Source organism: Dermacentor albipictus, chromosome 2 (genome assembly GCF_038994185.2).
Source record: "Dermacentor albipictus isolate Rhodes 1998 colony chromosome 2, USDA_Dalb.pri_finalv2, whole genome shotgun sequence".
Taxonomy (NCBI): Eukaryota; Metazoa; Arthropoda; class Arachnida; order Ixodida; family Ixodidae; genus Dermacentor; species Dermacentor albipictus.
Window position 1 is genome coordinate 141,887,287 of NC_091822.1, and position 14,859 is coordinate 141,902,145.

Genomic DNA, 14,859 nt, shown 5'->3' on the forward strand with positions numbered 1-14,859 from the left:
TTTATGTTTACTAATTATGCAATTAAGCAGAATACAAAAAATAGTGCGACTTACTTCATACAATAGTAATCAATCTGCCTTTGGTAGTGTCGCCTTAGAGCACATCGGCAAAACTCTGGCTAAAGTTAGGTGGGACACCCTGTATACATTGCATATACACACAATGTCGTTTTCAACATTACCAAGCCATTGAGCCATTTGCTGAGCTTTGAAGTCACCATATGAGGTCTCAAGGATGACACCACTTTGCGTGCGTGTGTGTGCGCGCGCGTGTACGGGTGAAATCGTTCTGATGTCGCAAATATTTCACGTGACAAAATTATACGGCAAGAATGTCACATCACGTATCAATGGGAGAGAGAGAGAGAGAACGAAAAGGAAAGGCAGGGAGGTTAACCAGATCAATGGGAATATTTCGGTAAAGTAAGTAAGCTGACACCAATCAGAGCTAATTCATACCCTGATTCATATACCGATCGACGTTAGGTATCAGGGCATGTACCTATTAAACTACTTTCGAGCAAGCGTCATTCACGATTTGCCATTGCAGCTGCAATAGTCTCATTTCATGCCGACCTCAATCATTAGTGACCAACAACCAAACGGCAGCTAAAGAGGGATCTTTCTTATTCAGCTGAAATGTTGCAAATAAGAGCCCAGAATCTCAACTTTCCTTTCATCGGCTAGTAATTTGCCGCAACTACAGCACTCGAGAGGTAGACACAGGAAAGTAAGGCGCATTAACTATACTTGACCCTATTCTCTACTCTATACTGTATATGTGGCGAGGTGGAGGTGGAGCGAAATAGAAGAAAGACGCAAAAGTTCTGACGAGACACGTGTGCTGGGTAAGGCACATCGCGTCTCCAGTAAAGAAAGGGCGTCTAATTCTCCAGAAAGGCTCTTGTAACTTTCATGGGTGATGAGTGGGTGTCCAACGTTCGCAGGACTTTTGCGCATGGACTGCTAAAGTCAAGCTATAGATATATGCCTATACACGACGATGGGCCTACATGACTTGACAGGGCTTTGCCGCTGACGCTGTTACGAAAATGATACCGCAACGTGTGCTATCCCGATGTTGCTGTCATTGCGGTAATTATTGGCTAAGCCGGCCACGAAGCGGGAGGCTCCACTGTAAGACAACCTCACAGCAAGCGTTTCCTTAAGTGCTTGTCTAAGCTGAGAACCTTCCGGAACGTTTAATTCTGCGTCAGTGAAAATGACGAGAATAATTACCTCAAAGAGATACCTCAAAAAGATTAAAAAAAGAAGGGGGCAAGAAGAAATAAACAATGCCCGCGTGGAACTCTGAGCCTCCCAGAACGAGGAAGCACTGAACAACCTCGCGCAAGCGGCGTTAAACAGCTAAGTACGTGCGCATTAAGGAAAGCTGCGCTGTAACAATGCAATATAACGTAAATAGACATCTTCCTTATATGGCGGAACGGAGGGGCACAGTCGCCATAAGCGGCGGGACAAATCGTTTCTTCTCGAGAGGAGTAAATAACAAAGGCAAAGCGCCTTTTTCTCGAGACTGGCGAACGAGCCACGGTATGCACATGGCCATCTGCATACCTCCGCCACGCAATCTACCCTTCCCCAGTGGCATCAGAGCCAGCGGCTATTACGCAAACGATTTACGACAGACCACAGGATCGTGCACTCAGGTTAAGGAAGAAAAAAAAAAAGGGTGGTGGTGGGAACGCCTGTGTTATTAAAGGGTCATCGAATACGTGCTTCTTTTTTAGCTACCGCATTCTTCACCGGGTGTTCCTTATTTTTTTCTCGCTCTCTCTGCCTAACGACTTTCTTACTTACTCCTTAAAGATCCACATAATGCGCTCCAGTAAACTCTTGCTTGAAGATGATTTTGAGCAGATTAGGGCCATCTGGTTTACACTCGGCTCAATATGACCTCAGGTCAACGCACTGTCTGGTTGGCAGAACCAGAGACAGTAGCAGACGCACTATGGCGCTATGCACAGGGTGGCGACGTCCCCCAAACCTTGAAAAGCGCTCAGGCACGTGTATTCTTTGCCGCGGGTCGTCGTTGACCCTGACAGATGCTCTACTGTCGTCGTAGGCCTAATGGCCTTATTCTAGAATATTATGCATTGTTCACCGTGGACAACCTGCGGAGAACTTTTATACTTAGGGATTTCCTTTCTTTATATTCTAACGCGCACTGTGCGTCTGCAGTCCTTTGAGCCTACAGCGCTGCGTTCCCTGTTGCAATCTTGAGAGTCAGCCGCGAAGATACGGAGGACCTGAGTAACTCGACTGGGGCCTTCATGCAAGTTTAACATTGAAGCAGAGAAAAGGTTAAATTCTGGCCGGTACATCTTCACGAACGTTAAGAAACAAGGCCCATCGCACGCTTGAGCCCAGACAGCCGCGTGAAGCGCGACATAGCCTGGTGCAATGAAGCCACTCTACACGAAAGCAGCGTCTGTGCTCGGTGTTTAGTCTTTCACACGCGCTATGCCGCATACTTTCGTTATCCGATAACGTAAATACGTTGTTGCTCGTTTCCGGTTCGCATATGTGATTCTTCTCTAATTAAATGAAGTAGAAATAAGAGCTTCGCAACCTCCTAAATTATAAATGCTACAGATTTTCTCGCATTGTTCGCCATTATACGCAGAAAGAGAAGGTTGTAGGAAGGTAAAATCTCAGATTGTCGCCTATAAGCCAAACGGTACTAAGGCGAAAGCCTTAAGTACCCTCATACCCAAAAAGCCCTCATAAAAAGCCCTCATACCCAAAAAACACGTTATCTCCTTCAATGGTACAAAGACTATCAGCATCAGCAGTGGCTCATACCCACTAAGTAAGCAAAACACGCAAGGTCCATCCCTCTCGTAATGCAGAAGCTACAGGCCCTCAGCAAAGTGAAGCGCACAGTGCATACGTATACTCGAATCGCGCATACAACGTACAGAAACGCGGCATCTAGTCGGGAAATAAAAGAATCGGCGTTCCGAACGTCTCAAAAGCAAAAGCAAGTCGCTTCCTGACATGCAACTTTCCGCTTACGCTTAGACGACAACCCATGCTCCTAGTTGGTGATTTCAACCAGAACGCTCACACTAACGCGACGTTTCTAACCGAAGCGGAGCGAGAGCTAGGATTGTACTCGGTCACTCCCAAGACGACTGTCGCTACAAACAGGGGAACGTGCATAGACTTGGTGTTCCACAACCACGATGCCGTCAGAGTGGCAGTACATGTCCCGCTACTTTACAGACCATAAGGCCATGATTATGTCTCTGAACGACAAGAAGCCACCGCGGAGCCCCAGTGACGGCGCGTGGTCAGAGGATCTCTTATCCCCGGACGACGCTAAAAATGGACTTTGACAAATCAACAGTCATGAGGTACAACAGACATATGTGTCTTTTATTGAGTCCGGGTCGTGTTACAGATCGTAACACTTACTGGCGACAAGCTACTGCACCTATACGTAGTGCATTAAGTGCTCGCAAGTGTTGCTGAGGAGGTCGACCTAAAGGGCCACACCTGCACTTCACACTGCGGTTCTTTATGTCTTCTAAGCAGCCTGACCCCTCAAATCGTGCAAGTTAATGCGTTACCAAGTGTGCTGCAAGCTTTAGCCTTCACGTGTTACAGGAGTGTAACACGCTGCCGAACTTCTTGTACAGTAGTTGACGATGATGATGATTATTTCTAATACCATCTTCTTTGAAACCAGGTGGCGACAATTAGTCGCCTAGCCTGCTTGAGCTAATCAGGCTTTAATACAAATTTTGTAGTATAGAATTTTGTCTGTCTCTCTTTGATCTCACCCCTCTTCGTTAAAACGTTTATCATCATGTCATACAGTTGCCGCCCTGTGTCGATAACTATCAATCTCTGCCCTGCTTTTCTTTTTTCCGCCAATACTCAAAGTGTATCTCGCTCATCTCGACTGCTGACCAGTTAATCAAATAAATAACAGCAAAAAGAACCAGAAGCAGCCTGCGCAGGTATTAGCGCTTTGTTTGAAAACGTCTTCAAACATACAAGGCTTCTTAAACACAGAATACTGTCAAGCATGCATATTTTCAGACGTCTTTTTACGACATGCCTACCGATGCATGGCAAGGTGCTTACTCAAGCTTGCAACTTTTGTAGAAATAGTCGACGTCGCAGCTGTAACGCGCTTAACAAAGCTATGTCACTTTCCCGTTCGAGTGCTCTGGCGCAAATAGTCAGTGCAACATAACGTCGTGAATATTCGACACCCTCCTCCTTAAGGTATATTGCCCGGTCATCCTCTCATCGTCACTTTTTCTCCCGGCAATGGAATAGCACTCCAACGCCGCCATCACAGCACTCGCTTTCTAAACCTAGGTCAGTAGTCCTCAAGCATTGAAGAGTACCGACAAACACTAAGCCTGAAATGTAGATTTAACCGATCATTTAGCCCTATTCGCTATCTCGCGACTAAGGATGTACACGGCTTTTCAGAGCGCACTGTGGTCAGCTTCCAAAAGGACAAATGCACGAGGGAGGTAACCGAGGCAATAAGCATAATACAAGGACATAATTAGTGAGTCAGCATGGCACCTGGAACCGTATTCACGAAATGTTCTTACTCAAGTTTTTCGTAAAATCAGATGACGGCTTTAGGGGTGTTGGCTGCTATGCACGAACGCCTTTGCGAATTCGGTCCCGCTACAAAGCGAAATAAATATAATTTTTGCATAACGCAGAAGGATACGCACGTAGAATTTAACACGACACAGCTGTCTTCATAAAATTATACTTGCTAGAGCGCTTTAACGTTTACCAGTGCGTTTCTTCCCTGGCCACGTCCTTTAAGCGCTCACAGTTTAACTGCCGACCGTTTCGCAGAAAAGGAAGTAACCAAGACTGAGAGAGAACGAGCAGTGTTTAGCGGAGAAGCCAACTAACTTTATCCTCGACGGCATACCGCAAGTTTCTGCAATTAAAGTCGTGTTATATTCATAGCCTACTCTGCCAGCTTCCTTCCTACCACGAAGACGGTGACAAGGATGTCCCGCGAACTCTTCTGCCCAAGACATTTCTTTTTCTTTTTTTCCTCTTTCACTTTTCGGACGCGAGGAAGGGCAAACTTCCTCCCCGTGTGCCCAACCACGCGCGCAGGTTTCGCCACCCGTCGCCTGGATGGCGCTCTCTGCTCGCTCCGGCTGCAACGTCACGGTAGTCTTCCTATCGTTCTCCCTCTGTCATGACGTCACGGAGCATCTTCCCTCGTCCTCTCCAGTACTGCTCCCTTCCTCTCGCATTGAAGCCAGCGGTCAGAGCACGGAGGTGGGGGGAGCGGAGCCGCGCAAGCATCGTCCGAGAGGAAGAAGAGGAGGAGGAAAGCCCTCTAAAGAGAGCGGGTTCAGAAGCAGCACCTTCCCTCCTCCTCCTCGGACCGGGAGCGCTCACCGCGGGGCGGTGAGCCGGCCGCAGCGTGTGCTCGCCAGGATCCTCCCGAGGCGGAGGCGCCGGTCCGCTCGCTCGTGCGGCGGCTGTAGCAGCTGACGACGGCAGTGCCACGCGCAGCACCACTCCGCCGCCCTCTTCCTTCTTCCCACCTGAAGAAGAGGAGGAAGTCGAGAAAGAGGGGGAGCGGACGCGCGCGCGGCGTTGCTCCGGGGCCCACTCTTCGCCTTCCTCCCGCTTCCTCCTCTGACTTTCGCTTCCCACCCCCCAATTTTTATTGTCCGCCCGGGAGGCGCCGCCGCGGGATGCAGCCGGCGTCGGCGACATCGTGGTGCTGCCGGTGCTGCTCTCAAAGTGCTCCGCGCTGAAGTCGGGTACGCATCGCTCCTTCTCCTCTCCGCTCCGCGCACCTCTTCGGCGTGCGGCGCGCGTTGTTTTGGACCGTCACTCCCCCTGTGGTTCGCACCGTTGGCGGCGTGCGCGCTACGCACCTTCAGCGGGTCGCCCGGTGGGTCGTGACACTTCTCGTGCTGCGAATAAGAGCGGCGACACCGGTCCTCCCGCAGTTCGGTTAGGCAGTGTGATTCGCTCGACAACACGTTGGTCCACGGAACTCGACAACACAAGCTGGTCCACGGCGTTTCTGGAGGGTCGGTACTTCAGCGAGTACGAACTTCGTGCGAATTTTTTGGAATCGCCGCTCGCCGAGTAGTCAGTAAGGCAAGTACGCTGACTTCTTGCCTGTGCTTTGCAGAGACGTGACGATACATTGCAGTGTGATAGCTGAGCAAAAGCCGGCACTTGCAACTGGACAACAAAACTCTGCTTCAACCGAGACCGCTACGGAAACGAAAGTTGAATCCTTTCCATTCAGAAAGCTTGCGTGCCTTTTGAAGTGTCAAGAACGAAGCCGACTTCGCTGCTTCGTACGATAACTTCTCCGTGCCGAAATTTGTGTGGCGAGGAAACGGAACCTCTACTTGTTCGTTATCGGCGTCGCTCTCTGCGGGACGTCCGACACGGATCGACACAGCGGGACAACGGCCCCGCTGAACATCTAAAAGCCCTGGGATAGCTCGAGTTGTTTCAGCGAGAGATACATCACGAACCTGGAGTTGACTGTTTCGGCCAAAATCAACCAGTCACCATGACGCCAAAGTTAAAAGTGGCGGCCGTCCTACTCTTATGGACTTTCACGGGACGCTGCATTGCAGGTAAGCCCGCTTTCAGCTCTTTATTTTTCGACTGTCGCGCCGCTCCTTTTAGTTTGTCCCGAATACAAGCAACGTGCGATGACTTGCATTATCTACGACCCTTACTACTTTGGTTAAACATGGTGATGATGACGCCTAATGCATATTAGGTAAATTTGTCGAGTGCAATGCAGTAGCATTGGATTACGTGGGGCTACAAAGGTACACGTTGGCAAAATGGGTAAAGCTACAAAAAAAAAAAGCAATTGAGCTACTTATAAAATGAATGAGTGGCAGTTTCTTCACATACGAATACTCCTTCATTGCGATTACTTCCACACTGTCGATATCCGCCGATTTTCTCCACTGTGGCTACCGAAGCACGATTTCCCAGCGAATCGTCGAATCGTTCGGTGTGAAGCCACTTTCGCGAACTCCCCTTAATGGGAAAGTTGAGGCCCGTGAGCAGTTATTCGCGCTACGTGTATTCACGCTGTTCGTATGGGGCGGCATCAAGATCTATGGTACATGTAATTATGTTTGTATACGCTGCCGCTAAATGGGCAGTTACGGCTTCGTGTAAAACGAGTATGACCATTCCTTCAATAAAGATATGAAACGTTGCATAAAATTTTATTTGGTTCTGATGTGCAGATGGCAACTTTATATGTCGAAACATCTTTCACGCTCTCATAGAAGATTAAGAAGTGCGGGTGTTTCCATTATGTCTCGGACGTTCTATTGAACCGGTGACTGTGATAAACTGTTGCTTGCATAGGTGCAGTAGGGCCGCTCTTTTTTTTTTCTTTTCTTTTGTTAAATAAAAGCAATAGCTTCAAATTAATTTTTGAGTAAAAAAAAGGAGGGTAAGCTAGCCGGATGCCGAATGCGGCATAAGTCATTTCGGTGCCAAAGACGTAGAGTCTTTGGGTACTGTGCTACCACACGCAGTAAACCTACGCCGGGGTTGGTATAAAGTAAGGACTCCTTGTGCCTCGATGCTATTTCTTTCTCATCTGCCGTTCACGGCCAGGCGATCGCGGTGATGACGTGGCGCTGCAACGCTCAGACCGCTGACGTAGCCCCCCCCCCCCCCCAAAAAAAAAAAAGAAGATGGAATAGCATTGAAATATAACCGTGAGATCATGCCGGCCTATAGGACTCTCGACTGAAGGAAGAACGCGAACTGGGGTAAAACAGTGGCAAGCAGCCTCGGAGCGGCCCGTTTTCACGGCTTCGCGCAATTAGAAACTGAAAACACGCTTTGTTTCCGCTTTCAAAACTCCCTGCACGCGCGGCCGTTGACACGCCGGCTCACGGACGTTCGGAATCCGTGCAGTGTGGGTCACGCGCACTCGGGCTTGCAGGCGCACGCTGCTCTTCTGCAAGCTTCAGGAAAAAAAAAAACCGAGCTCGAGGCTGGAAATAATGCCACTGTGTCTAGCGCTGCTGTACTATTTCGGTCACTTGTCCTCAATTTAGCTTTTGTTCCGCACGAATTAGCGCGGAAAATGTTTTTGTCAGTCAACACGGGCGACCGGCTGCCTTCATAGTTTATTTCATATGCTGTTTGCTCCTTTGTTTGTTCGTTTATTTCATATGCTGTTTTGCTCGTTGAGGAAATAGTGGGCATGATAAGAACAAATTTTTTTTTTCGTTCCTCGTTTAGGATCAGGCGAAAGTTTCCAGGCCTGCATTCAACAGACTGAGCTCCTTCTTTATCATTCATATCATTTAAAAATAATTGTTTTTCTTTTTATTGTGTGTGTGTGTACGTGTGTGTGTGTGTGCAAGCAACACCGCGCCCGTGCTAAAACCCCGCGCATCTGCTGAGGTTTGCCCCCGAGTTAAACCGAGTCTCTTTCCTTACCTTAACGTAGAACCAAACGACATATGCTATAGCTATACAGCGTATGCGCTGAAGTTCTCGCTCAAGTTCCTCGAAAGCATTCTCAATTCGCAATGACTTGCGGCGCCAAGCACATTGCTCGTTTTTTTTTTCTGTTTCCCTGCTTGCGCGAAAGTGAAAATCCACTTCAGGCTAATGAAAAACGAACGGGAAAAAGAAACACTGATGACATTGCGTCGCTCTTCGCTATCGTCCAGTTTAACCAAGCAGCTGAATGATAATGTGAGAAACAATCTGAACAGAGAGAGAGAGAGAGAAAAGGGCTTTGACAACGAATCAACGTGCGTTCTCTAATTACGGCGCTATATAGGGGCATATAAAAAGGAGATGGAGGTTACATGAAGACCACGTTTTACAAGTTACAAGTTTGACAAAAGAAAAGGAAAAAAAAACGCGACATTGTTCAGGTTACTAACATCGCCAGATGGAAGCTTGTAATAACCCTACTTTTGTAGCGATGGCAGGAAAAACTTTTTTTAATCAGTGCAGGAATCTTTTGAAAAGCCTTCACCTCTTTCTCTGGAACATGAAAGCTCCCTTAGTTGCTCTTCAGGAAAGCAAATCATATGTGATGGCCTTTCTTTCGTTCTTTTTTTTTTTTTTTGAGGTCTGACGAGGAGAAACATCTTCGAAACGGGGTATGAATGCGTTGCGCTACACGAACAACAGAATTGTTTTTTTTTTAACGTAGGTTGCAGAAATATAGAGTCAGAAGCGTAACACATCCACGGTGCTATCGAGACATACGTATACTTAATCTACGCACAAAGATTGAGAACGGCTTTTCACTTTCATCATCATGCTGAACGAACCAGAAATATCACGTTGCAGTGGGAAGAGCATTTGCAAGCGCATTCTAAGAATGCATTCTCTACACGAGTACATGTGATAAGGAGGAACGAACGTATTGAAATCCGGCCAAACGATTCCACAATAAAGAACAAGTCGAGAGGCTCTCAATTTATGTATTACTGTTTCTTTTTTATGTTAGGTCACTCGTAAGCGAAACTCGAATTGAGTTGTGGTGCGCGCTTGCATATTTTCGTTTTCCATTGTCAGCCCCTTCCCGCATATACAGCGCTCCGATAAAAGAAAACAGAGACCGGAGATATTGTCTTCTTGCGAACTTCTTCCAGCGTTTCAATGACATTTGGAAAACTTGAACGCATTGATACTATTGTTTGTCCGCGCATGGTTCATTCAGCTAATGTAGCAGGAGTTCGCAGCCGTTGATAGAAGCGTGCCCTTGATACTTAAGCATCTTACCATGTCGACGACTGACGTCATCTGGAAGGTCATCTCAGCTTTTACCGCAGATAGGGAATGTTTTCCGGAGAATGCGTTGCTGCGCGTAATAAGCGACAAGAGCTGAGTTCAGTATACACAGACACTCAGGGCTTGTGTAATAAAAACAACTGGTGCACGGTACGCACGGACATAATGTTCTGCGCATGCGTACCGTCGACCTTCCTTCTGTATATGCGAGCCTCGTGCATACAGTTTAAACAGTTTAACGAATGTGCACGCGGCGAAACAAAAAAATCGACACGAGTTGCGTTCACGGGACGCTCGGCGCGTCACGCCAGCTATGACGGAACAGTCCAGTGCATTGCGTCGACCCCAGTCTGACCCGTCTTAAGACTAAACGTGTGGCAAGCACGCCCCGAGCTCTGTCGCAGACCAAACCACGATGACTTCACGACGCGACACTCGTCTATTCAACACGCGGTCACGCGGGACCTCAAACACGGCGCCGTGCACGTTAGCGTTCTGTTGACGCTTCAAGCGATCGCTCGTTGTCGGACACTTTAACGCTCACCTTTTCATCGACCACGCACAGGGTCCTTGCGCGAAGATTACCCCTACTTAAAGCCATAGCTCGTCATCTATACGGTAATAAGAAATGGTTGCGCCAAGCCGCTTCTGCGGTACTTCCTTCGTTCGTTCACTTTTACGCCGATTTCGATAGCGAAGAATCAGCGTGCCGACATCCGCAGGAGCGGACAAAAGGCGCGCGAGCGCGTCAGACGTGAACGCGTGGTGCAATAGCCGATTATGCGCCCGAGAGTTTACCCCTCGCCGTAATGTCTTCGTCTCCGTAATCTGTCTGCCTCCCCTTTCTGTCGTCCGCCCCTCCCCTTCCTCCTCTTCATTCGTCTTTCGCCGTGAAGCAACCGAGGGGCGACCTATTCACCCGACAGCGCGTCCTCTCCCGAAGTATCCCACACACAAGCCCCATGCATGCATGCAGCAGAGAAGGCCTGCGCAGAGAACCCATTAAAGGCGGCGTTGTTATCCATTGCCCCCGAGAATAAACGACGGCCGTCTCTACGACGCTTGCTGAGCCATCCCTGCTCCCCCCCCCCCTCTCTCTATCTATCTGCAGCCACTGGGACTCCATTCGTTTTAATTTCGTTGCTTGTTACGCAACGCAAGCTCGTGCACGGCCCATGGAGTGTTCTCCACTAATTGTTCCCTTGCCTGGACGAGCCCGAACCTTATGTTTGTTTGCTCGTTTGTTCGGCTTGCTGTTTCTGTCCGGAGCGCAGCGCACACAGAGCCCGATGCGGATCAATCGCTCCGAACGAAGGGAGGGACGGGCAGTTTACCGGGCTGAAAAGCAGGTTCGTGAAACGAGGTTTCCAAAGTTGGCTGTTCCGGATAGCGAGCGTAAAGGGGATTTCACCGGCGAGAAGGATTACGTCGGGCTAACACGGCGCGACGACAGAACTTTTTAGCCGCGAACGATCGGTTTTATATCCCGGGCAACGTATTAACTTTGAGGCCATAGGTACTCTCTCTCTCTCTCTTTTATGATTTCAGTGAAACTCAGGGCCTGGATTTGAATCAGGGAGCATCAACAGTCCGAGCGCCTCTGCACACGGTTTACGATTCGCTCGATAGACCCTGCCATCGCAAAGACGCTAAATTGCGGACACACAGAAAAAGTTACTGTTACGTATACGCTGTTTCGAGTAAGTCGGCGATGCTATCTTGCTGTTTGGGGATTGGCTTTTAAACTTCAATTTTTGTTGTCGATTCGCTACAGCTACTCTATTAACAGCTCTAAGCTCCAAAGAGCTTTGACAGCCGTCGATACGCTGCATCCAATATCGCGCTGTTTGACAGGACGAGAAGTTTTTTTCTTCCTTTTTCGACGTGATGTAATAGGAAAGATTGGCCCCCTTTCGGTGGCACCGGCTACTCTTCGTCACTAGGCAAAGAAAAAAAAAGACAGAATATTTGTGACATGATGCGGGACAATAGTATCACAACAACAGTCAGTCAGCAATATCACCAAGTTTTGTACATGATTACAGGGACACACAGAAGATGAACATGTATACAGTTGTATATGTAAACACATGTGATTCGTATATTGTCCAAGAACGCATAAAGAAGTTCAGTTTCACAAATAAAGAAGTACAATTTCATAGACGAGAGCGCCTAAAGTGCACCCATACATAACGTACTACACAAACGTTTGACCAACTTACATGCATGGACTTGCATCATACGTGTATAGTTGAGTGGACGCTAAATATTTATATATATCTTAGGCACTGGCGTTTTCTAAGAAAACGTCTAAAAGCGACAAGCGCTTTTCTCGAAAGCCCCACTGTTGGCAATCTTAGTTCGCTTCACAATATTGTATCTTTAGGCTCCACAGAAAAGCCTAAATGCACTTTGCTGTAAAGTATAGTATATCAACTTAAACCGTGAGCCTAAGAACTTACGATTTCCGTCGACTAATATGAGCACAGTGTTTCTGACAACAAGTTCAATAGTCTAGATAGACAGACTTAGCTGGGTGATCAGTTCGAGAGGGTTGCAAGCACGCGCCTCCTAGTACTTTACTTCACTTCACTTCACGTTAAGGCGCTCCGTGGATAGGACAGTCCCAAGAAAAATATAATTGTTACTGGCCTTGTTTTTTCCACATACAGTCTATAATATCCTGACAGAACATTTACAAAGGAAGGCAGAGCAAGATAAGACAGCTGACCGGCCACACGCGCAAGCGTCTCCTTCATCACTATGCCAAGCATCGCGTTCAAACATGCACAGATCACTCCGAACGATATGTATGTCACCAAAAGGCCACTGCATATGATCTTTATATTTGCAAAGCATAACCTCGGCACATCTACCCTAGTGTCTGCTAGTATTCTTTGCAAGTACGCTTACGAACATAACCTCCGGCAACGGCCCCGAATCGGAAAGAGAGAGAGAAAGGCAAAGGAAAGACAGGGAGGTTAACCAGAGATTATATCCGGTTGGCTACCCTGCACTGGGGGAGGTGCAAGGGGATGCAATAGGTGAGAAAGAAAGAAGGATAAGAAAAAAGGAAAAAAACCCTAAACACACACACGCACGTACACACGAACTATTTCTGTGGGCACTGTCACGCAGCCCGCAAAGGCGTTCCTAGCCTTACGCAGTGTCACCGTACAGTCCTACGTCGCACAGTGTACAGTCACAATTTGTCAGAAAGTCCCGTGTCTTTCAAGTATCGCAGCAGCGCCTTCATAGCGGATCGCGCTGATGTTCGTGTAGGCCAGGTTCCAAGGATCTTGTTTTCTGTCATTGGACGCTTGTCCAGTTTGTCTAAGGTGGCTGAGAGGACTGCTCTTTGCGGGTTAAAACGAGAGTACTGACAAAGAAGATGCTCGATCGTTTCGTTGCACCCGCAGAAGTCACATAGTGGGCTGTTGGCCATTCCGATAGGGAAAGAGTAGGCATGTGAAAATGCTACTCCAAGCCATAGACGGACAATTAAAACTTCGTCGAAGGTTACGTTAGGTCACGTTTCCAAGGTTACTTGCCCCCTATATGCTAAATAATAACGTGCTCCAATATTTTATAAAACACACGTTCAAGAGACACACCGGTATATAATAGCGCGCAATTCACTATCTACAAGAAATAAACTCGCTACTCTTATCAGGCCGACCTTGCGAAACCTTTACGCGTTCCGCACACCGTAAGCTCTCAACCATGCAGGCGACAAAGCATGGGAGATATCTTGGCACCTTAACTGTTTAAAACAAAAGGGTGAGGTAAGGGAAAGGCGGGTTTTTGGAGAGTTTCTCAACTTCGCGGTACTAAAGGAGCAGCTCATTAACTATAGGCAGCAGAAATAGAAGGGATAATCTTTGCACGGTGACGTAACCAAACAACGTCGGTAAACACGCGTCATTATTCATCGCCGTGTACGTACAACCACGTCATCCTTATCGCATGCCGCACAAACACACGCCGTGAACGCCGTCGGAATCGCCGCGCGTTTCCCTCTTCAATCAATCTCGACGCAGCCCCGTGCTCGCTGACAAGTGCGGACCACCGCGGTGGCGCGCGTAAACACAACAGTTAATACGCTGCGATAGAACGTATAATAACCGCACAAACGCCCTTCGGCGCTAAGGCGCCCGCAGACGCGCATAACGCCGATGCGAGACGCCGTACACAAGCGCTAGCTGCGCAATCGAGTTCACGGTCGGATGACGCCCTTCATGCGGGGGACACCGGGGTATCGTGCCAGGCTCCGGCAAAGGGAGCCGCCTAATAGGGAAGACGAGGAAGAAAAAAAAAATGGCTGTGGCTTAGGTAAGGTTAAGCCCAGGATGCGAAGCATACTAGCCTTTATTTTAGTTGTTGAACCACTGTTTAGCTTGGTGAACTGCTGTTGCTTGGCTATATTTGGTTCGGCTAGACGAAGAAACAACTCATGCGTTACTCTGCTTCGCCTTGGACGCCCCGCATTGGACGCGGTGAGCGTCGAGCAACGCAGCGTTCGGCGCGGCAACGAAATGTGTGCCTGAGCAAGCGACGCACGCCTGAGCCTTAGAAACAGCTCGTTTCTAAGGCAACACCGCATTCACTAGAGGCGCTTTTGTACAGCTTTGAAGCATCGTAGTCGTGGCTCAGTGGTAGCGTCTCCGTCTCACACTCCGGAGACCCTGGTTCGATTCCCACCCAGCCCATCTTGCAAGAGTTGAGCCAAAGCCACTTCTCCTCTGTCGTGACGTCACGGTGTCACGTGGTTTCAAGGCGACACCGCCGCGCCTGAGGAGCTGGGTTGAGCTCTCGTAATATGCTTCGCATAAAAAAAAGCCAAGAAACATAGGAATACAGCTGTGGACTGCAGGCAGCGTGCTTCCTGAAGTGTGTCGTCTCCTGCGCGGCTTCATGCCATATACGCTAGTTAAATGAGTGCAACGTTAGGGGAAGCTGGAGCCGATCTTTCTTGCATAAGCTACTGCTAGTCTGCAGGAAGGCTCTAGGTGGTTACGCACTGTCTATAGTGTATAGCCATAGAGAAATTGTGCAAAGTGC

The 14,859-nt window shown here is 48.4% G+C and overlaps 1 protein-coding gene across 3 annotated transcripts in view; it reads left to right on the forward strand.

Annotated features, from left to right (window-relative positions):
- The first annotated feature begins 5,740 nt into the window (after nt 1–5,740).
- The window catches only part of LOC139056122 (mucin-2-like), a 268,904-nt gene continuing 259,785 nt past the window's right edge, over nt 5,741–14,859 (forward strand). For all 3 annotated transcript variants that reach the window (XM_070534016.1, XM_070534017.1, XM_070534018.1), the window contains exon 1: nt 5,741–6,635. In XM_070534016.1, the coding sequence (XP_070390117.1) occupies nt 6,569–6,635 (67 nt within the window). In that variant the 5' untranslated portion in view covers nt 5,741–6,568. The remainder of the gene's footprint in view (nt 6,636–14,859) is intronic.